The sequence below is a fragment of the Lactuca virosa genome, chromosome 9 (assembly GCF_052849685.1).
Source record: "Lactuca virosa cultivar CGN04683 chromosome 9, Lactuca_virosa_CGN04683_v6, whole genome shotgun sequence".
Classification (NCBI taxonomy): domain Eukaryota; kingdom Viridiplantae; phylum Streptophyta; class Magnoliopsida; order Asterales; family Asteraceae; genus Lactuca; species Lactuca virosa.
The window spans coordinates 204,713,418-204,735,209 of NC_136434.1; the positions used below are offsets into that span (position 1 = coordinate 204,713,418).

The 21,792-nt window shown below is 34.2% G+C and overlaps 1 protein-coding gene and 1 long non-coding RNA gene across 4 annotated transcripts; both read left to right on the top strand.

Annotated features, from left to right (window-relative positions):
* The first annotated feature begins 2,653 nt into the window (after nt 1-2,653).
* On the top strand, nt 2,654-5,242 carry LOC145138396 (beta-glucosidase 18-like). Of its 3 annotated transcripts, none has more exons than XR_013721512.1 (11): nt 2,654-2,876; nt 2,952-3,018; nt 3,097-3,155; nt 3,263-3,413; nt 3,479-3,566; nt 3,642-3,894; nt 3,976-4,091; nt 4,186-4,438; nt 4,522-4,624; nt 4,690-4,811; nt 4,890-5,025. XR_013721512.1 is itself a non-coding variant. In XM_079072491.1 (11 exons), exons 1-11 carry the CDS (start codon nt 2,700-2,702, stop codon nt 5,113-5,115), a joined length of 1,590 nt encoding a protein of 529 aa, XP_078928617.1. In that variant the 5' UTR covers nt 2,658-2,699; the 3' UTR covers nt 5,116-5,242. The 3 variants fall into 3 exon arrangements, 2 of the variants coding, with proteins under 2 accessions (XP_078928617.1, XP_078928616.1); XM_079072491.1 differs by having other exon boundaries at nt 2,658-2,876; nt 4,186-4,430; nt 4,526-4,624; nt 4,703-4,811; nt 4,890-5,242; XM_079072490.1 differs by having other exon boundaries at nt 2,659-2,876; nt 4,703-4,811; nt 4,890-5,242.
* Nucleotides 5,243-18,456: 13,214 nt separating this feature from the next.
* On the top strand, nt 18,457-19,324 carry LOC145138574 (uncharacterized). Its single transcript, XR_013721609.1, has 2 exons — nt 18,457-18,722; nt 18,887-19,324. It is a non-coding gene; the product is annotated as an uncharacterized LOC145138574 (long non-coding RNA).
* Nucleotides 19,325-21,792: the final 2,468 nt, after the last annotated feature.

The following is a 21,792-nucleotide window of genomic DNA, read 5'->3' on the forward strand; positions in this document are numbered from 1 at the left end:
TTAAATAACTTAAACTCAAAAATCAGCCCTTGACAGAAAAGTTTTAGTCCAATCTCGAACTGTTTTGACTTCCTTAATGGTAATATTTTTCAAAACTGTTTTACATGCAAAAATTTCAGGTTATTACCTTTAAAATGACTACTCTCACGTTTTCATACGATTTTTCAACTATTTTTGGCGAATTTTACAAAACGGCCTATCATATTTGAAATAATTTCGGACCAACCTGTGAAGGTGAGCAATTTCACACTTGTTAGAGGAGAATAAAAAGTATGAGAAAAATTGTGAACAAAGTAGACAAAATTTCCAAACTTCCAAAATTTACGGATCCAAATTTCGACTTACGATGACTTTTCTACAAAATTTCCAAAAACTAGGTCGGAAAAGCCCAAAACCAGAAAAATGTGTATTTTCACAAAAATCAAGCCAAAAATGATATTTTTGACAAAAATGAGTTTAAAATGTTATTTTTACCACAAACTAGTCAAAAACACAAGTTTTGAACAAAATGGGGGCTAAAGTGTTATTTTTACTATAATTGGGCCTTAATTGAAAACTTTATGGCTTATTGGGCCAAGAACGTTATTTTTACAAAAAGTGGGCTTTTTATATCAATTTTGTAAATAAGCGAGCTAAAATAAACAAAACAATAACAAACGGGTTAAAAACGATTTTCTTATCCTTACTGGCCTGGAAATGGTATACATGTTTAGTGGGCCTTAGTGTCCTTTTACATGTATATTGGGCTCAGGGTAGACATTCACATTCTTTTTGTGCCTGGAAATAATAGATACGTATAGTGGGCCTTAGTTGTCCACTTACATGTTTATTGGGCCTGAGAATGAGTTTTATATGTGTTCTTTTTTCTTTTCCGTGTAAATTTTTGATTAAGGATATAGTGAGACCTGTCGGCTGACACTTTTGAGTGTACAATCGTAGCATGTAGTTATAAACAGAGTTTCCTGAAGGGAAAGCGGGAGTTTGTGTATAGATCTATACGGGGGTGACACCCCACACCTAAGTTGTTTGCTACAGTTAGACTAGGCCAGTCTAGGGTGACAAAAACCTTATTCTATTCCGGCGGCATCCCAAAGATGCAAAGACAAGCGAAATTGTCATTATTATGTATGGTTATAGCGACTCACTTAGAGGAATTAACGTTATAAGATTTACGGGAAACTATTCTATTTTCTTTTTGGGATAAAACAGGAAACCATTCTATTTTCTTTTTGGGATAAAACATGAAATCATTCTATTTTCTTTTTGGGATAAAACGAGAAACCTTCTTTTTGATAAAACGACAATCTATAAGCATCGGTACTCAACCACCGGGGTTGAGATTTCAGCATTATCTATTGCAGACAACATCGGGTTGTCTGGAAATCATTCTCTTTCTATTTTTGTAACCATTAACACACATGCATTAATATAAGATCGGACACAAATATTTCAAACCATTTCTTTTTAGAAAGTATCAGATATTTTTGAAAGCACTTTGAAAACGATTCTAAACAAGTACAAAAACCATTTTAGAAAGTATCAATATGTAAACTATGTAAGTGTGTATTTCCAATGTATGATGTTTGGTTGCTATGTTTCATTCATATTCAGTTGTTATGATACTGTACACGAGTCGTCCACCCCCGGACGTTTCCGCCGTCCAGGTTCGGGGGTGTGACACAATATTCCATCTCAAAATAAGGATGATCTCGGACTCTTCATCTCGGTTGAGCAACGATCTCAGAATCTCTTCTTCATCTCGGAGTCTTCACTTCTAAATAATTCATATCGGACAAAAGACTATCTCAGAATCTCTATATTTCGGAACCATGACCATCTCGGAATGGCTGGACATCTCGGGTTGTCTAAGGGTAACTTTCATGTACTAACAATCTCCCCGTCCTTACCAATCTTACTTCGATTCTTCTAAAGCAAAGCAATTCCTTTGCCTTTGTCTTTGGCAGGAGGATTTGGAGTGATGGTAGATGAGATGACTTGTTGACCGATTGGAGTGGTGAATAATTTCGAGGGAGGAGGGATCAAAGGTTCCTCAGGTAGATCGTCTGGTTTTGTGATTGAAGGACCATCATCAACATGAGCAATTTTCAGAGCATGAATGAGAGGAGGAATTGGCTAAGAAGCTCGGAGTGCATCAGTAGCCATCTTCATTTATAGTTCAGCCTTTTCTCTGCTTCGATTGAACGATTCATTAAGGTTTGACGACCAACAAAAAGAGGACCATTTTTTCGTTTTATCTTCCGAGAGGGTTTTAACAACAGGTTTTTGTTCATTGAGTGCTTGGAGTCCAAGAATCGCATCAACCACTTGATTATTTTCATCCCATGCATGGGGTTGCGTGGTGTTGTCGAGCACCGTTTAAAAAAAAAAAACAAGGCGTAAGGGTGAAAATGACATAACTGACCTCACGTGACTTGCACAGAGGGGATGTTAACAGAAATGGTAAACGATTCTCAGAGGGAGCCTTGAACCCTGCTCATTTAATTTGGTCGAACGACCACCTTTGCAAGAATATAAACTTTTGTACTAAATGTGCTATAGTTGGCTAACGCCCAGGGCCAACCATATAATTTACTAAAGATATTAGGATATTATTCATGTTTTGTTGTCTGGTGATTCGCTGGCAAGCGATTCGTCATTAATAGATATAGGGAAAAAAAGGATTGTCTCCATGTTCAATTATGAAACTCGAATTATCCGCCGCTTTTTTCTTCTTTTTCATTTCTGCAAGTGCTCCACTTCTTCAACTATCCAACAATGGCGTTGGAGGATTCAAATTGAAAGAAAATGAATCACATGTCAAAAGATCGGACTTTCCACCCGGGTTTCTGTTCGGAGCAGCCACTTCTGCTTACCAAGTCTATATCCCCAACTTTCTCTCATTTTCTGGCGCAAATCATACGAATCTATCACTTAATGGATTGATTTTGCAGGTCGAAGGAGCCTATCTTTCAGATGGTAAATCATTAAGCAACTGGGATGTATTTTGTCATTCCGTAGGTTAGTATCATGGATTCTGTAATTGTTATTGTTTATACTCCGAATAAGTGTTGATTTTTAAATGATGAATTCTTTTAGGTTGTGGAGAAAATGAAGAGAACGGAGATATTGCAGATGATCATTATCATCTATTCTTGGTACGACTACTTTTCATCATCTACACGATCCATAGACTTTTAGTATCAAAAACAGTTTCTTAATTTTAACTCAAACTTCAATTATTATATATTTTTCTATAATACAGAAAGACATCGAGATGATGCATTCCCTTGGTCTAAAAGCATACAGATTTTCAATTTCATGGGCTAGAATTCTTCCAAGAGGAAAGTTTGGTGAAGTTAATCCAGTTGGCATCATGTTCTACAACAAAATCATAGACAACCTGATCCTCAAAGGTATGATCAAGTCTCAATTTCAAGATTCATTTATTAATTCATAAATCTTTATTAGAATAGTACAGGAATCGAGCCATTTGTGACGCTTTTTCATGAAGATTTTCCTCAAGAACTCGAAGAAAGATACGGCTCTTGGCTCAACCCTCAAATGCAGTACGTCTAAAATTTCATTTTAATCAAAACACGAGTTTCATTAGATTTTTAGTGTTCTTATAATTATGATGTCAGGGAAGATTTTGTACATTTAGCAGAAATATGTTTCAATAATTTTGGAGATCGAGTGAAGTATTGGATCACAATCAATGAACCAAGATTGTTCACAGATTTTGCTTATGAAACCGGAATTTTTCCACCATCTCGTTGTTCAGAACCTTTTGGCAAATGTCTTGATGGAAATTCTGACATGGAGCCTCTCATTGTAATGCACAATTTGTTATTGGCCCATGGCAAGGCAGCCAAGTTATATCATGAAAATTTCCAGGCAATTTACTAACTTTCAAGTTTATTTTCATTTTTAAACTTTAACCACTCTTAAATTACCTAAATTTATTTTTATGTGCAGCCTAAACAAAATGGATTAATTGGTCTCGTTGCACATTGTGACATGTTCGAACCACTAACTGATAGCGAGTTAGATCGTGAAGCTGTGAAAAGAGCTTTTGCTTTCAATGCTGGCTGGTAATGTTCAATATTGTTGAACATATATTAATAAAAAACATGAGAAAAAAAGATATGATTGTGGTTTAAACTTTAAACTGTTATTGTTAAATAGGGTACTTGATCCTTCGATATTTGGAGACTACCCCAAAGAAATGTGTGAGTACATTGGAAGTCAATTACCAGTTTTCTCCCTTGAAGAAAAGAATTTCATGAAGAATAGTATTGATTTTATTGGCATCAACCATTACACGACTGTATATACTAAGGATTGTATGGATTCTAGTTGCTCTGCAACCGGAGTCCGTGCAATCCGAGGTTTTCTAGACACTGTTGGAGAGCGTAAAGGCGTGTTAATCGGTGAACTTGTAGGAAATTATGTTCTTATTATGATTATTTTTTTGTTTTAGTTGATAATAATGATGGTTTTTTTTTTTTGTTTCACAAAAAGACAGGATTAGAAGGAATATATGTTGTGCCTAGAGGCATGGAGGAAATTGTTGACCATATCAAGATTCGGTATAATAATAAACCAATGTTTATTACTGAAAATGGTAAGTGTGATGTTTTTTGAATAGATTATAATAATATGTTATTAGATTTGTCAATACTTTTTCAGTTGTTTTTTACAGGGTATTCTTCACCCGATGTGCATGAAGAACAAGTTAATGAAATTTTAAATGATGTGAAACGAGTTGATTTTCACTCAAGATACATTGCTTCCTTAATCAAGTCCATAAGGTTTGTTCTACAAACTTTGTATATTTCGAAAGTAGCCCATTTGAGTTTAATATTGAAATTTGTTGTTTTGATTGATAGAAAGGGAGCAGATGTACGTGGATATTTTGTGTGGTCATTGATGGATAGCTATGAATGGTTGGTAGGTTATAATTTGAGGTATGGATTATACTACGTTGACCGTCAAACGTTCAAACGGATACCAAAACTTTCGGCAAGATGGTACAAGAGTTTCTTAACAAATAATAGTAATATTTTGATAAGGAATCCTCAAGATAGAAAAGATTATTTCAAAAGGATGTCATGAACGATCTTATGCATGGAATTTGTATGTTGGTCAGTAGTTCTTAACCCACCTAATCTTTCAAATAATATATTTGAAAGATGATTCTCAATATATTTCATAATTATATATGTAATAATTATTTATTCCATTGATTCATTTTTTCATAAACAAACATTTATACTTTATGTAGTTGATTAAAATAATATATATATATATATATATATATATATATATATATATATATATATATATATATATATATATATATATATATATATATATGAGAAATTAAATTGCCTCCTACCTCTTTTATATATATATATATATATATATATATATATATATATATATATACAAACGTTATAAAAATCACAACTAGGTCCTAATTAATTTCTTATTAGTTTCTATGCGCTACCCAACCAACTAAAAAACACCTACCAATTAGTCCATGTTTACACAATGAGCGAATTAGTATCAAACGATAAAATTTTAACATTTTTGAAAAAAATTCTATCAAATAAAAACTATTTTAACACTTTTGAAAAAAGTTCTACCAATTAATCCATGCCCACGGGTCCCACCCAACTAAACCACGGAGCAACCTTGCCTACGGGTCCCACCCAGTTTAACTGTTGAAGCCAAATACATTGCAGCCGCTTCATACACATCTCAAATTCACTATTCATCTCGGATTCAATTTGTTAATTTTGAATTGTTTCGAACATCGGATTTTACTGTTCATTTCAAATTTTTATCTTTAATTCCGAATTGTTCCGATCATCAGAAGCTATCAAAATTTAGTATTTACTTTTGAATTTCTTTTTTTGTAATTACTTCTTAGTTGCAAGAAGGTACAATCTCTTCTACGTCAGTGCACTAAGGTAACTTTATTTTCTTTATTTTTGTTTTTAAATGTCAAAAATTTCGGAAATCCAAAGCGATTTTCTTTATTTTTGTTTTTAAATGTTAAAAATTTCAAAAATCCAAAACGATTTTCTTTATTTTTGTTTCTAAATGTCAAAAATTTCAAAAATCAAAAAAAAATTTCTTTATTTTTGTTTTTAAATTTCAAAAATTTCAAAAATCCAAAAGATTTTCCTTAATTTTTGTTTTTAAATTTCAAAATTTTTCAAAAATACAAAAATATTTTCTCTATTTTTGTAATTGACACTTGCTACATTGATATGACACATCTACACTCTTGGGGATCTGGTATTCTTCTGTTTCAAATTATATTAGTTAGGAGTCCCTTGAAGCATGCTGCAGCATGGTGTCCGAAGTCTCAAATATTCTTTATTTTCGAATAGCCTTATTGAAAATTTTTATTCTAAGAATTTCTTCCTAATAGGCTATTTTAATAAAAATCAAAGAGCTACCTATCTCTACTCATTTCGGAGTATAGAGAATTTTGCTTGGTCAATCTTTTGTAGCATAGGTATTATATTTCTTTTAACCAATCTCGGAAACCCATGATGTCTTGGGTATATACAAGTCCAAACATAGGGTTCCTTTTTCTATGCCTTAAGGAATTGACAATTTATACAACAATGATTATTGATTAACCCTTGATCTTTCGAGTAGATACCAACTTGGAGTTATGGTTTTTCAATAACTTTTTATGATCATTCTCATTTTCACCATGATAGTGTGAAAAACTCGTTTTTCTTTTCCAAACCTTATACTTCTTACACTATGCACGAAAAATGACGCATATCTCGAGACATCTCTAGTAAATAATAACTAGGATGTAGGTTTGCAAAAAGTGTGTGTTTATGATCTTCTCATTTTTATTACCATGATGAAGAGTGAAACCCAAAAAACAATGCCTTTATCACTCTATGTATTTCTTTTGTCCATATCTCTATCACTTTTCACGTATCACCCCTAGGTTTCGAATAAAAAACAAATTCGGAACATATAGTGTTACAAAATTATGTGTAATGATCGCCTACTATCATCGTAGGATAACGTGATGCACCAACAAAATTTCCTATTTCCAAACACCTAATTTCTCTAGCACTTTCACACACATTACTGGAAATCCTTGAGGTCTCAGATAAAACCAATACGAACCAATATTTCACAAATTCTAGTTAATGGTTTAAGGCATTCTTCCCGTGACTAGATGAATCTCTTCTTAACCTTGGATACTTCAAATGGTGGCACAATAATCCTCATCCTAATTCCAATGGATACTATTTTGACTTATGCAAAGCTAAAGGGAGAATTAGTGATTATGAAACTTCTGGAAAAACAAATGGAATGTTTAAATATTGAAAGATCAAATCATGACACGTATCTTGGAGCTCAACGATGAAGTTTTATAATTTTAATCAATGTCTAAAGCGGTTACACTTTTTCATGAGTTGGCAATTATCTATTAGGCCTTTATTAGATACATGATAGGCATGGGAATTCTTGGCTGACGTGGGCTGACAAGCATTAAATGTGTGAACGGTGGTTATCTCTCCAACTATCTCAAATCGATTCAAATTCAAATTAAAACTGTTTGGGTATCCAAGCCCATATAAAGCTAAAGACTTTTACATTTTATTCTTTATGCGCACACAACTTCTCCAAGCCTTCTTCAATTCTCTCAAATATCCTATGATTCTCTGCAAGTTTTCTTCCTCTACAAAAGGATTATTCTGAGAACATTTCTTTTATGCATCAAACAGTCTCTACTACCATGATGAAGATCAAAGTGAATTAGAATTTGGTGGCCGATTTAAAAGCACTCAAGTATAACCCTAGCATCCGCCCCTTGATTGAATGTCTGAGATATTCTCTATTGATGAAATCTTTACGATGTTTGATAAGGTTCGTCTATCTAAATTATCTCATGCGTATTCTACTGCCATCTACCAAAACAATCTTGATGTGGTGAATTTTGAAGTTCATGGGCACAAAACCTTGATTTCCAAGGAGAAATTTTGCAAAGTGCTTGGGTTTTCTACCTCATCTGAAGTTATTCGTCCATATTCCATCTTAATTTCTCATTTCATTCTCATGTTTCATCAAATGGGGTACAACTCTAATCTTTCTCTATTATCAAAGTTCAAGAAATCTGCATTACCACCTGTTTGGAATGCAATTTTCACCATTTTGTTCTAATGCTTATCGGAAAGGATTATTGGTTCCGATAGTGTAAGAAGGGTTTTTTATACTTTGATTTATAGGTTATTTTCTTGAGAAAATGTTGATTATGGAACAATTATTTGGTCACAATTTATTCAAAGTGTGAGTTCTAACACCAAAGATTTAGAAATTTTGTATGCTAGATTTTGGTCGATTGTGGTTCGTTGAGCCCTAAACCACTACAATGTTCCTGAAATGAAAGATGCAGTGGTTGTCGATATTTCGAAAATGCAGACAACTAATTTTTTCACCTAAGATCCTAAGAACTTTACTTTCATTAGTTCTATTTCAGAAATCATGTTAACTAGGGTTCCTATTGATAATGATATTATCAAGGCTTATCGAGAAATTCCAAACTCTAGAATTAGAGAAATTCCTAAATCTCATCAAAAGGATCTTGAAATAGTTGATTTTTCAAAGAGTGGAGGAAAGGGAAAATTACAATCTATTGGTGGTATGTCTAAAAAAAGAAGCAACAAAAGCTAAATTATGCGGACTATCAATGATGAAGATTTTGATGACCAAACTCAAAGCAAACCTTTAGGAGGAAATTATTTTGTTCATAAAGATGATACGACACAAACTTTTGAAGTCCCCTCTACGACTTCTGTACCTATTACCTCTACCAAAATTCCGAAAGTTTCTACACCATTATCAACTCCTCCTGAGTCTAATGTTTATGAAAAGATTTAAAAAAAACCATCATTAATCTTTCTCAAACTCCACAACCACCACCACTTCCGAAATCAACACCCGTTACGATTGAATCTTCCATTCCACCTATTTCGAAATTAGTTTCGGAATCAACATTCACTATTCATACTTCTTTTCCATTTTCGATTCCAATCTTTACAGACTCAACCATAATCCATCTGTATCAACTGCATCACCTATCATTGATACTCCACCATAAGCCCCTACATTTGAATCCGATAAGGAAGAGAATAAGACTTCAAACATCCCTGAGAACACATCTAATATGGACTCAAATGTTAATTTTAGTGTGACTTTGGAACCTCCATCAACATAAGTTCCTCCTTTGTCTCTTATTTTATATGCTGATTTTATTCTTGGTGATAAACCATAATCATTGGAAGATTTTTCTATTCCAAATTTTAATTCTTAAGTTGAAAGTGACGATGAAGTTGGTTTGTCAGTTCCAATATCCCGTGGAGAATTTCATGACATAATTAAGAAGCTTGATAAGATTCTTCTTCATATGATTTCTTTCTCTACCAGAAATTAGCAGAATATGGTTACTTCTCAACAAGCAGCCATCGAAATGCTTACTAATTCCAATGCCACTATTTTGAAAATCAAAAGAATTTAGCTACTGACTCAACTAAAAAGATTGCAGATGCTGAAACAAAAATTGATAAAGTTGTTTATAATGTTAATGAAATAACTTTTGATATGAAAAAGTTCATGGCAGATTTTCAAACCTCTTCTGATAAGAATGTTATGGCAGTTGACAAAGTCATTGAAGGATTTCTTTCATCACTTCAAACTGAGAAATAAGCTCTTTCTAGTCTTCGTTATGGACTTCAACGTGATAATGCATATCATCACACGTCTATTTCAAACTCGATTTTGAGAATACAAACTGATATTGCTCATGAAAATATGATTATGGATGCTCCTGCAGAATCAACTCAGAAAGTGAAAGTTCAAAAGGAGCAACTGAAGCATGTTATGATTGAACTCCACAAGGTGAATGATGAATTGTTTTTGTTAAGGGTCAGAATTTCGAAATCAATCAAAGGTTGGTTAAAATTGTTGAGAATAAAGATGCTCCTTATGTCGATTGTACTTCTCAAATTATTGATGCGAAAATGAATCCAATTCTTTCCAAGTTGAATGAGGTCTTGGATGTTACGCGTAGCCTAGCTACCACGCAACAAGAAGGAGATAAAAGAAAAAAGAACAAGAAACTAATGAAAATGATGTTCCTGTTAATTATAAAATTCCGGAAGTTAATTTGAGAAATCCTTATGAGACTAGTAAAATGGAGAAAACAGAAGCAACAAAAGTTTTTCTTGAAAAGTAAACTTTAAAGCAGAAATTAAAGAATCTCACTGAAGTGAAAACTGGTCGGAAGGGTAATATATCTTCCAGATCAGGAAAAGGAAAAGTAAACATCATTTCCGAACATGGAGATGATTTATATCCGAAATTGTCTGAAAGTAAATTGAAAGGAAGGAAGAAACATGATAAACAACTTGATGAATTGATTGCGTTAAAGGAAATGATTAAAGCTGAAGAAGTAGCAGAAAAGGATGTTAAGGAGGCACTTGATGCAAAGAAGGCTATGTTCCCTGAATGAACCATAGATCGGATTTAAAAAGAAGCCATTGATAATCCGAATCTATATTGGTTAGAGCCTTAGACTTCCATTGAAGTTAAGAACGAAATGGGATGTTTGTTTGATTTTCTTATAACTGCTAAGGCATTCGTATTTTGGTGTTTTGATTCAATTCATAAATCCCCTCTATCAAACAAAGTCATAAACATAAAGCTATTCAATTTTTATGTGAAGAATTCTGTCATACCCCCTACCCAACCTTTAGTGGAAACACCGAGAAGTCTGACGGTATAACGAGCGCCAATCTTACTAACTTGATAATACATGCAATTTGAAAGTCAACATAATGTTGGTGAGTGCACAAGTTTTTATTTTTGAATCTTTTTAAGAATCCTTTTCATTGAGAAAACCTTTCTTAATTATTGACTTAGTTTTCTATCTTTTAAGGATATCTAACGATCCTAACATATTTTAATTAGGATATCTTTTATTAATCCTAACCTACTATCTTTTTAGGATATCTAACGATCCTAACGTATTTTAATTAGGATATCTTTTATTAATCCTAATTTACTATCTTTTTGGGGATATATGACGATCCTAACGTATTTTAATTAGGATATCTTTTAATTAATCCTAATTTACTATTTTTTTAAGATATCTAACGATCGTAACATATTTTAATTAGGATATTTTTTTTATTAATCCTAATTTACTATATCTTTAAGATATCTAACGATCCTAACATATTTTAATTAGGATATCTTTTATTTATCCTAATTTACTATCTTTTTAGGATATCTAATGATCCTAACGTATTTTAATTACCACTACAGGCGTCCATAATGGTAATTTAAACTCTAAGACAATTTTTAATGTATTATCGTGAGCACCTATAATCGACGCTATGACTGTAAATATACCACAAATCACGACGCTTCATCGGACGTCAAATAGTAACTTTTATGGAAGGTATCCTGCCGGGATTGTTGCTAGCAATCGCAGGTGGGGTTGTCATGACCCCTTATAGATCTATATATAAATTCCTAGCTCTCGCAAGACTAATGATTATAGGATATTGGGGATATGCCGAATTTAATCAAGGCTTTTGGATGAATAACCAACTCACAAACACATTAACCCTAGGTTTTTATCTTTTATCTCTTAGTCTTTTATCAAACCATAATTACCCCTATATATATATATATATATATATATATATATATATATATATATATATATATATATATATATATATATATATATATATATATGTGACTACACTGCACAAATGGTCCCTATGGTTAGCTGAAAATTGCCATTTTGGTCTAAAAATGTTTAGACTAGCACCAAAGGTCCAAACTTTTCATTTTGTTGCGAGTTTGGTCCAATTTGCTTTGTATAATGACTATTTTGCCCTTACTTTTTTTCTTTTTCAGTTTTTTTATTTATTTAAACACTTCTATAATTAAAAGAAAGATAAAAAAGAAAATTTCTCTCTTTCTCTCTCTCTCTCTCTCTCTCTCTTACGGGAAAAAATATCTCCACCACCCCTATCTTCTTCCCCAAACACACGCCCATCATCTTCCTAAAAAAACACACATACACACTGGAAAAAAGGTAGCCCCTCCCTTTTGCTACTCCTCCATTCTCATACCTCAAAACAAAGATCAAAATCGATTTGTGTTCTCTGATCGAAAACAAAATCAGAGGATTTAGGGAGGAAGATCTTGGCTCTCGGGTGAACTAGCCCTAAACCCATAAATGAAATCCTTTTGTGTGTTCTCTAAGATTCTCGTTGATGGAAAATTAACGAATAAAACCTGAGATGTTGGAAAAACGAGAGGGAGAATTTCACAGTGAAGATTTCAGGTGAGTTGTAGTTGACTTTCAGGTGGGTGTTTTTTTTCCTTCGTCTTCTCGTCTTGACCGCCCTTTTCTCGTCTTTCCTTGGATCTAGCTGTTGTTCGTTTTCATGGAGGGTATCCTCCATATCCGAATCTCGATGTTTTTACATCGGAAGGGGAAATAAGTGCAAAATCGATTGTTGGCTCAAAATTGGTTCCTGTTGACGCCTCTAATCATCATTTTGAACCCTTGCAACCTAAATCGGTTTCATTACTTGTCAAAAAGTTTGATATAGAATTGATGTTTTTATAGCTGAGCTTCCTGACCCTTCTTATAACATTATTAAGCTGGAGGATTGTTCTAATATGGAATCAGGTACCCCTATGCTCGAATTTGAGAAGGATATTGCCCTAATTTGCAATCCTAGTGAGAAGGAAGCTATGATGATATTCTGGAACAATCTCACTGTAAAGGATCAGTGGTACCGTTCGGTGGTGTTGGTGGCGTTCATATCTCCGGCCAAAGGTCGCAGTGGTAATATTTTTCTCTATGTGAAAAACCAGGTAGAAGATATCAAATGTACAGAAGAAAGAAAGAAAGAAAGAAAGAGAGAGAGAGAGAGAGAGAAAAAGATTTTCATTTTTATTTTTCTTTTAATTATAAAAGTATTTAAATAAATAAAAAAAACTAAAAAAAAAAGCAAAAGCTAAGGGAAAAATCGACATTATAAAAAAGTTTAAAGCAAATTGGACCTAACTCGCAACAAAATGAAAAGTTTGGACCTCTGCTCCTAGTCCAAACCTTTTTGGACAAAAGTGACAATTTTCAGCTAACCATAAGGACCATTTGTGCAGTTTAGTCTATATATATATATATATATATATATATATATATAATTTTATATATATGTATTAGATAATTATATTTATGATCTCATAATTATCTTATATATATATATATATATATATATATATATATATAAATCGTCATATATACACCCTAATTATGGTTATTTTAACAGGATATTCTGGCAGAGTAACAACTAAGTATTGTGCATATCCTAAATATTGTCTAGCATAATTCATATGTACTAAGGTTTCCTAGGGATTTGGACATTATAACATCTAGGTAACACCTACTCCTAGATTATTGGGCATTATAACCTCTAGACGTAAGATCGTAACTTAAAACTAGGCATAGTATTTACAGTTATACTATCCTAAGGCATCTAGCTTATTATAAAATGATTTAACATTTATAAAAGAAATATTTTTATAAAACCATTTGATAAGAGCGTATTCCCCCTGAAAACATTTAAAATAGTAAAATAGGGGTCGTGAACTCACTCTAGTAGCGTATCGAGAAGCACCCGAACTGTCGCAACCAGAGTCTCTTGCTATCGATAGGGTATCAAAGTATCGAGAGAGAGAGAGAGAGAGAGATAGAGAGAGAGAGATTGGAGATTGGTTTGAGATGAAAAACCAGGAAGCAATCACCTCTATGTATAGTGGTGGTGCGCGTCCGGCACCATCTAGGCATGACGCGCACGTTGACGTGCACCCTTAATTAATTTTTTAAAAATTCATATTTTCTTCATATGAACTTTGTTTCTTACCCTCTTTATATATTTGTGTAGCTCTTTTCTACTTCTGAGCATCCTTGAACAATCTTGAGCATCATTGAGGACTTCATAGCATACTTGGCTCATCAAGGACCAAGATGGCCCATCTTGCGCCATCATGGCGCAACAGGAATATGGATGGCGCAAGTGGCATCAAGTGTGGCACAAGAGCAATTAGGTTGGAGCAACACCACCACCTTGGTGCAACAAGAGCATGCTTGGCGCAACAATATACTCTATGGCTCAAGAGGAAACCCCATGGCGCAAGAGGGATACCTGATGGCGCAAGAGGGATACCTCATTGTGCAAGAGGGAGTAGCATGGTGCAAGAAGGAATGGTTATGGCGTACCAACATCCTTCTTGGCCCATCCCTTTATTAGATGGGGCAACAAGGTCCCCTTGTTGCTCCATATAACTCCCAAGTGCTGCAAACCTCTTCCAGGTTCTCCATAACCCCCTTGTATATGATCCGTTCCTTTGGAACTTAATCCGTTCCATTGTTAGACGATCCATTCCCTTCTCAGATGATCCATTCCTTTGTTACATGCTCCATGAACCTCAAGTTCCCCATTGAGTTCTAAGTGCTCAAAATTAACTCAAAATGCATCATCCAAGTGCTCCACTTGATTCTAAGTGCTCCATGTTGGACAAGACTTCATACCTCAACATCTAGAGTGAGAGAGGGTGTGAAATGACCCTAAAAGTATTGAAATAGATCATCAATAAAAACTGCAAAAAGTTAGTTTTTGGGATTCATAGGCCCCGTTTTGATTTGCATTGATTCTACACGGCCCACGTGGATGGAAAAGTAGGGTTCCATACTCAGAAAGTCTTCTAAAGTGTAATGTTGAATTTAGCCTATTTTGAATTCCACACGCCCTGTGTGGATTTGTACAGAATCCACACACCCCGTTGCAACTTGCCCATGACCCGTGTAGATTTTTGTGTCGATTTTCACACACTCGTGTGAAACCTCCTATTTAGGCCCGCCTCGATTTTTCCAACTTCTTCATTTTCATTCCGTTTGCTTCCAAATTTGCTCCGGAACTTCCTTAATTATCTTCTCCAAAGTGCATCCCAATCTTCAAATATACTTGAAAACCACCATGAAATGTACAAATAAAAGTGTTCCATTGATAAACTAGAAATAACCAAAAAGATGTTAAAAATGCATGACTTTAACTTCTAAATGCAATGCTAGAAATGAGATAAATATGCAAAATAGGTGGATAAAATGCACCTAAAAACAAATCAAGTTTAACAATTGAATAAACGTTTGAAAAAAAGGCTTGTAAGTATAGAAATGGACCAACACAAAAATAATAAGTAAAAACGAGTGCAAGAACACAATAATATATGAGGAAATCTGTTAATCCTTTAGGACCTCTGACATAAAACCTCAAGAAGGGACTAATGTCACTCTGCCTTTAGAATTTTATTTATAAATAAATAGAAATGTTACAAGTGCAAGTTGATCAAGAGTAGTATGGTTGATCAAGAGTAATATGATTGATAGGTAATTACAGTGACCAAGTGTATGTGTTATCAGTAGTGAACATGTATGAAATGATCTCATCCCCTCTATTCATACACTTGATATCTAACTAACTTCCCTAAAAATCCAGGATCTTCCCCCATTCTTGCTTGACCACGTATTTTAGGGAGAGTCGACTTCTTTTCTTGTTGACCACTTGCTTTGTTGAGTTATTCCACGCCTTGTGAGATAAGCTATTAGTAATGCACAAGAAATATGATTACAATCCCTAGATGTTGGCTTGTTCAAGATCTTGGGTAAATCAAGATGTTAATATAGGTTCAAGATGTCAGAAATAATAAAATAAGGTTATGAAAATATCATCCCATCACAGGTGTGAGTAAGTTACTGTTTTAGAACTCGTTCAAATTGTTCAATCGGTTAAATTGTTCAGTTATTAATTAACAAATAAGAACATACTAGTTCATGTAAAATTGGTTTAAACTGAAGCAGATTAACCTATAAGGAAAATTGTTCACCAAATAAAAAACATTTTGGGCTTTGGAGAAAAAAAAACATGGAAGAGCCTATTTTTATTTGAAGTCTCATACCCCTGTTCCTCAAAGGAGTCGATGTAGGAATCCAAAGTGATTTTGGGGAAAGTTGTTGATTGTCTTATGTTGGTGTTGAAAATCCAATAAGTTAATTCGTTAAAAACTGATTGGCTTAAAATCTCATTTTTGAAGCATTGGGGTTAAAAAAATTAAAAAGAGTGTCAAAAAGTCAAATTTTACACACTTTTTAAAATCTCTTTTTTAAAGCTAATAAAAAAATATTTTGAAAAATGATTTTGAGTTACCATATAGTGTTTTGGTAAAAAAAAAATATACATGCAAGAGTCAACCAAATCATTAGGGGTTGTGGTATTATATTTGGAATCCTATTTAAGATTATGAGGTGCAAGACATAAGTATTACGAGGAAAACCCATGATCTTGGATGAGAACACCGACATAAAACCTTGGGAGCATGAGATATCTGGGATGCGTTTGATAATTTTATTAAGTAAAATAATCGAGTGCAAAGTGTAAAAATTTTTCTTAAAAGAATACAAGTAAAGAAATTGTGTTCTTTATGTGTTTTTGTGACTTTAGCCATCTGTTTATACATATGAATGCGAATGATTATAAACAAAATCACAAGAATCTAGGCATAATCATCTTATCTAAAATCCTTGTTGATCATGTCTCCATTATCTCGTAAATCTTGGAGACTTATTCTGTTCCTCATGTTTTCCAAAATAAATTCGATTTAACCGGGTCTCCCTTGATATATTGAAGACCTGGAACAAAGAAATAGATCAATCAAGAGCAAACATGAGGGTTAGTTGCCTTTGGAATCCTAATCAAGATATTGGTTAAGATCCTAGCTAACATGTTACTCTAGATCCTACGTAAGATTTCAGTCAAAATTTTCACCCATAACAAATGCACCTTAAAATTTGGGTTTTAGAGGTAAAATTAGATTTTAAATGAAATTCAAAATTCAAATAACATGGCCGGTGGGATATTGATATGATGCAATTCTTTTTTCTATGTCCAAAATTTTTTCGTTTTTACCTTTTCCTTCCCGAGATTTGTCATCAATACCTGCTATAAATTGGGCCTATGATTTTTAAATAAGAACCCTTACAAGTTTCCAAACGAAGATACACATTTTCCCTTGCGTACGTTTTCCAGTTTTTCTTTCTTTTACATATTTTGCAAAAAATGGGGAAGAAAAACACTCGCCCCAAGTCCTGGATAGTTGATGACTTCGTTGATCAAATGTTTTTAGCTAAACCCGAATAGGAAGTCTCAAATTTTTATGGTCACGATATCACCCAAATCATTATGCATAAAGCCTTTCCATCCACACCAATTTTTAGGGTTTTTGATTCTCATCTGAGGTCCGATTCCATTTCTTTTTCTTAGGTCTGTTTTCCTGAATAACCTTTCGCTATTGGGCTGGGATTTCCTTTCCTACCCTTGGTTTTTGATATCTTTCAAATATCCAAAATTAGTTATATCCAGGCTATGCTTGTGGTCTGGAGAGTCAAACCTTTTGAATCGATCAAAGCGTCTTGAATTGGGTTTGCCAGAAATCGCCTCCGTTTACGACCGACAAACTTTTTATTCTAAAAGAGCTTTGTTTAGGATCAAACCTGGCCAAGATTACCTTATTCTTAAAGCTAGTCTTCATGATTTTGAGTGGATGAGTAGATTTTTCTTTGTAAAGAAAGACTCTTTACCAAATAATGATAAGATTTTCCTACCATTAATTTTTTTTTTACGTTTACAATTCTGAAGATGGAGGCGTTTTTTTCCTACTAAAGAGGATTCCAAGAGTAAGATTCGAATTTTCTTGAGATCCTAGTCTTTGAGAGGACTTTCAAGAATCTGGTTGGTGTACGGCATAGCAAAAGAGCAAACTGTGTCAAGAATTTCTAGCTCAAATAGAATCTCGACTCGTAGGATTTAATTTTCATATTTATATACTATATTAATTTACATGGTCGTTAGCTACAATATAGTTAATGGTTTTTATAGATTGGCCACAGTTTTTTAATGTTTTTCATTTTAAGTCCCTTTATTCCTGTTGTTCACTACGTATTGTCCACAGGTTTCTAATGTTTGTCATTTTACCTTCTGACCATTTTGACATTTCTTTTCTTTCTTTTCCTTAATCTTTAGTGTTTCCCAGTTTTACGAACCGGTATGAATAAGTTACACAAATGGTCCCTGAATTTTATTTAGCTTGACACTTTTATTATTATATGAGTTTTGCTATTATGCAACACTATTTATTAAGTTTGCTATCTTGCACATTTACCATAAATTATAAATAATCTCTCCTTTTTGCTGACTAATCATCAATTTTTTTTTAGTATTTGTTGTTTTAAATATACCGATTTTAGGTTTTTTTTCCACTTAATTTTTTTTTTTTAGTTTTTATTGTTTTAAATGTACAGATTTTTTTTTTTTTTCTTTTTATAAAAAACATCTCGGAGATCACCTACTAGTATATATTGATCTTGGCAATTTAAATCATTTTATTTTATAGTCTCTAGGTCCACTAGGTCTACTAAGCACTTTGGTTTGTCCGACATGGCTTATCTTCTTGTCATCAAAAAGGAAATCAAATGTGTTATATTGAAGATAGAGGCTCCGAGCAAGGCTGTTTCGAGAGAAATAATAGAAAGATAGGTATAAAAGTTCTTGATATTCATATTTTTTATGGGATGGAACCAAATGAGATCAACAGCACGGTGGATGTCCATGATGTAGTCATTAAGTTCTTAGTAAATGTTTAACGTTTTATCAGTTAGATTCTTAATTATAATTTTGGTTTTTTCTATTTGGTTGGACAGTTGACTTCCTATTCTGTGATTGCGATAATGGACGTCAGAAATATTTGTTAGAAGGTAAAGGAGGAGGTAAAAGTGCTCAAAGTTAGGATCAAGGATCTTTCATATAGAGAATCAATGGTTGGTAAAAGAGCAGGAGGTGCGGGAAGTGGAGTTTGACGAAGAGATTGTTGAAGTGATGAAGGGAGCCAATTAAGGTATCATCTGTCATGACAGTCTTGCAGGATCATATCTAGATGGTGGAGGATATTGAAGGCGACAAGCTTTATTTTTCTTTTGATCATGGTTTGAGGTTTCCCCTAGTGGATTTGGAAAAATTAAACTTTTTTATTTTTATATGTTCTTGGTGATGCTCTTGAAGGGCTTTAAGACAATTTTTTGTTTCATGTTTAAAATTTAGGTGTCCGGTTTGAGCTTTATTATAATAATGCTTTAGAATTATATGTTCTTCTTACTATATTCTTCTATGTTTCTTTATGCTTAGATAAAAATGTTGAAATTTTCCATTGCGAAACTTGCCAAAGATTTTGAAAACTATTCTCAAGATTTTAAGAATCCTAACAAGGGTTTTAACGAAACAAGGTATTTGAGGAAATCTAGTGTCTAAATAATCTTTTAAGGGTTTTAATAGTTACTAAATCTAAGAATTCTAAAAATCTTAAAAGGAAGCTCAAACAAAACAATTTTATAAATCATGAACTGTATTATCAAGAATCCACCATTTTTTTTTTTTTTGGAAAAAAGAGTTTTTTAGGAAGGCTCAAGGAAAATAAACCGATTTAAATATTAGGGATCCTACAATATGTTGGTTTCGTATTGCTTAAAATACTTGGAATTTTCGTAATGGTGTAAGAATATTTCCTTTTAATACGTATTAACCTAGACTAAATCTGTAGATGGATTGTGCTCCATGATTTTGGCAAGATGCTTTCTTTTATGGTGGAAAGCCAGTATGCCTCTTTGATCATTTGCTAACATCGGAATCTGCATCTACTTGTATAATCTTGGTAATATCCAAGATTTTATTTGTGATGCTAAGAGTTTCTATTAAGATTTAGCTCTATTTTTTGTTGTATGGTATTCCCAATTCAATGTTTTTGCATATTGATAAATTGTTTTGGTGTACTATGCCCCTTTGTGGGAATTTTGAGCACAAGGATCTTATTTATGCTGAAATTTGCCATTAGATATCTTCACCAATCGTCATATTACTTCTATTCGTGTGATTCAGACATAATCTTCCTTGAAATCTTGGGGACAATTTATCCTAATAGCATCTTGATTTCTTGGTCGAGGGGCCTATAGGTACTTTTTTTCGTTGTTTTCCCCTTTGCCTACATGAGTTCTAGTGCTTCTTGTAACGACCCAAAAATCAAGGGTAAAAATTTCATTTTTCATTATAATCAAACACCGATATCTTTTAAATCCAAGTTTTCCAAAAACATTGCCAATTAAAAACATTTATCAGAGCTCGTCCCAAAATCACATATTGCAGAAAACACGGGTGTGTGCGCTGCGATCAAGCCGAGCCCTTCCTTTCCAAACCGATGATACCTGAAACCATAAACAAAACTGTAAGCACGAAGCTTAGTGAGTTCCCCATAGCATACCCCACATAATCCACATAACTGTATAAACCATATCAATCACATAAGTCATGCATATAAACATATAAGAATGCCATGGAAACCCTCCAAGGTCTTACTCCAGGATGTCGTGGGCTCCCCCCAGGGTCTTATACCTACATGTCATGGGATCCCCCCATGCTCTTTACCTGGAATGCCATGGGCTTCCCCCATGGTCTGATATCCAACTGCCTCGGGCTCCCCCCGGGGTCTTCCATGCAAATAACACAGAGTCAACTAGCATACCATATATCACAGAAATAACTATCGTACTACATAACACAAATATAAACATATAGGGATGCCGTGGACTCCCTCCAGGGTCTTACTCCAGGATGTTGTGGGCTCCCCCCAGGGTCTTATACCTACATGCCATGGGCTCCCCCCATGGTATTTATCTGGAATATCGTGGGCTCCCCCTCCCCCATGGTCTTATATCCAACTGCCACGGGCTCCCCCCGGGGTCTTCCAAGTCTAACCAATAAGGTACTCGCACTTTCACATCCATACATACTAGACATATCAATAATTATTCCACAGTAATCATCACAACTAACTGAATGGGCTTCCCTTGGTGCCTTCGACCCACTGGTACGGTGAGGAAACTCACCTCGCACTGTTGAAGTCCTGCGAATAGATCTCTGGTTGCTGGCTGACCGATCCCCGAACTGTCAATTATCAAGACCAAATCCAATTAACCATTTGGGTTTCAATGCATAACCATAAATCCACACTTAAGGTAAATGGACCATTTTACCCCTAACCTAGCTTGGTTAAAAACCAAGGCCCAACTCACACTCTGAAGGCCCAAAAGCCAAATAATCAACCAAGGCCCAACATATGGCCTAATTTTCTAAATTGGGCCCAAACCTCTACATGGTCTTACCTTCAGGCCCAAACATTTATTCTAGTCCAAACACTTGGCATTCCGGTGGTCCAATATCTCATAATCATCAAGGCCCGATTATGGCCCAATTTTCCAAATTGGGCCCAAGCCTTTCCAATGGGCCTTATCTTAAATTTCAATAATTACCTTAGTCCATAAACCTGTTCCCAATTGGCCCACAGCAAACCAAACCCAAATCTTGATCCTAAAGCTCAAAATACTTCAAGGTCCAAACTTGGCCCAATTATCCAAATTGGGCCTTATCCAAAGGTCTAGTCCTCTACTTAGCCCAAGACACACTCATCCAGATAGACTATTAGGGCCCAAGTATCAAGGTCCAATAGATGGCCCAATACCCGAAGCCCAAAGTCCGAAGCCCAACAGAAGGGGTACGCGGG

Excerpts from the sequence above, each read along its gene's own strand:
- LOC145138396 (XM_079072490.1), top strand. The coding sequence starts at position 2,700 with ATGAAACTCGAATTATCCGCCGCTTTTTTCTTCTTTTTCATTTCTGCA. Across the intron at positions 2,877-2,951 it reads CAGCCACTTCTGCTTACCAA|GTCGAAGGAGCCTATCTTTC; the intron begins GTCTATATCCCC and ends TTGATTTTGCAG. Across the intron at positions 3,895-3,975 it reads TATATCATGAAAATTTCCAG|CCTAAACAAAATGGATTAAT; the intron begins GCAATTTACTAA and ends TTTTATGTGCAG.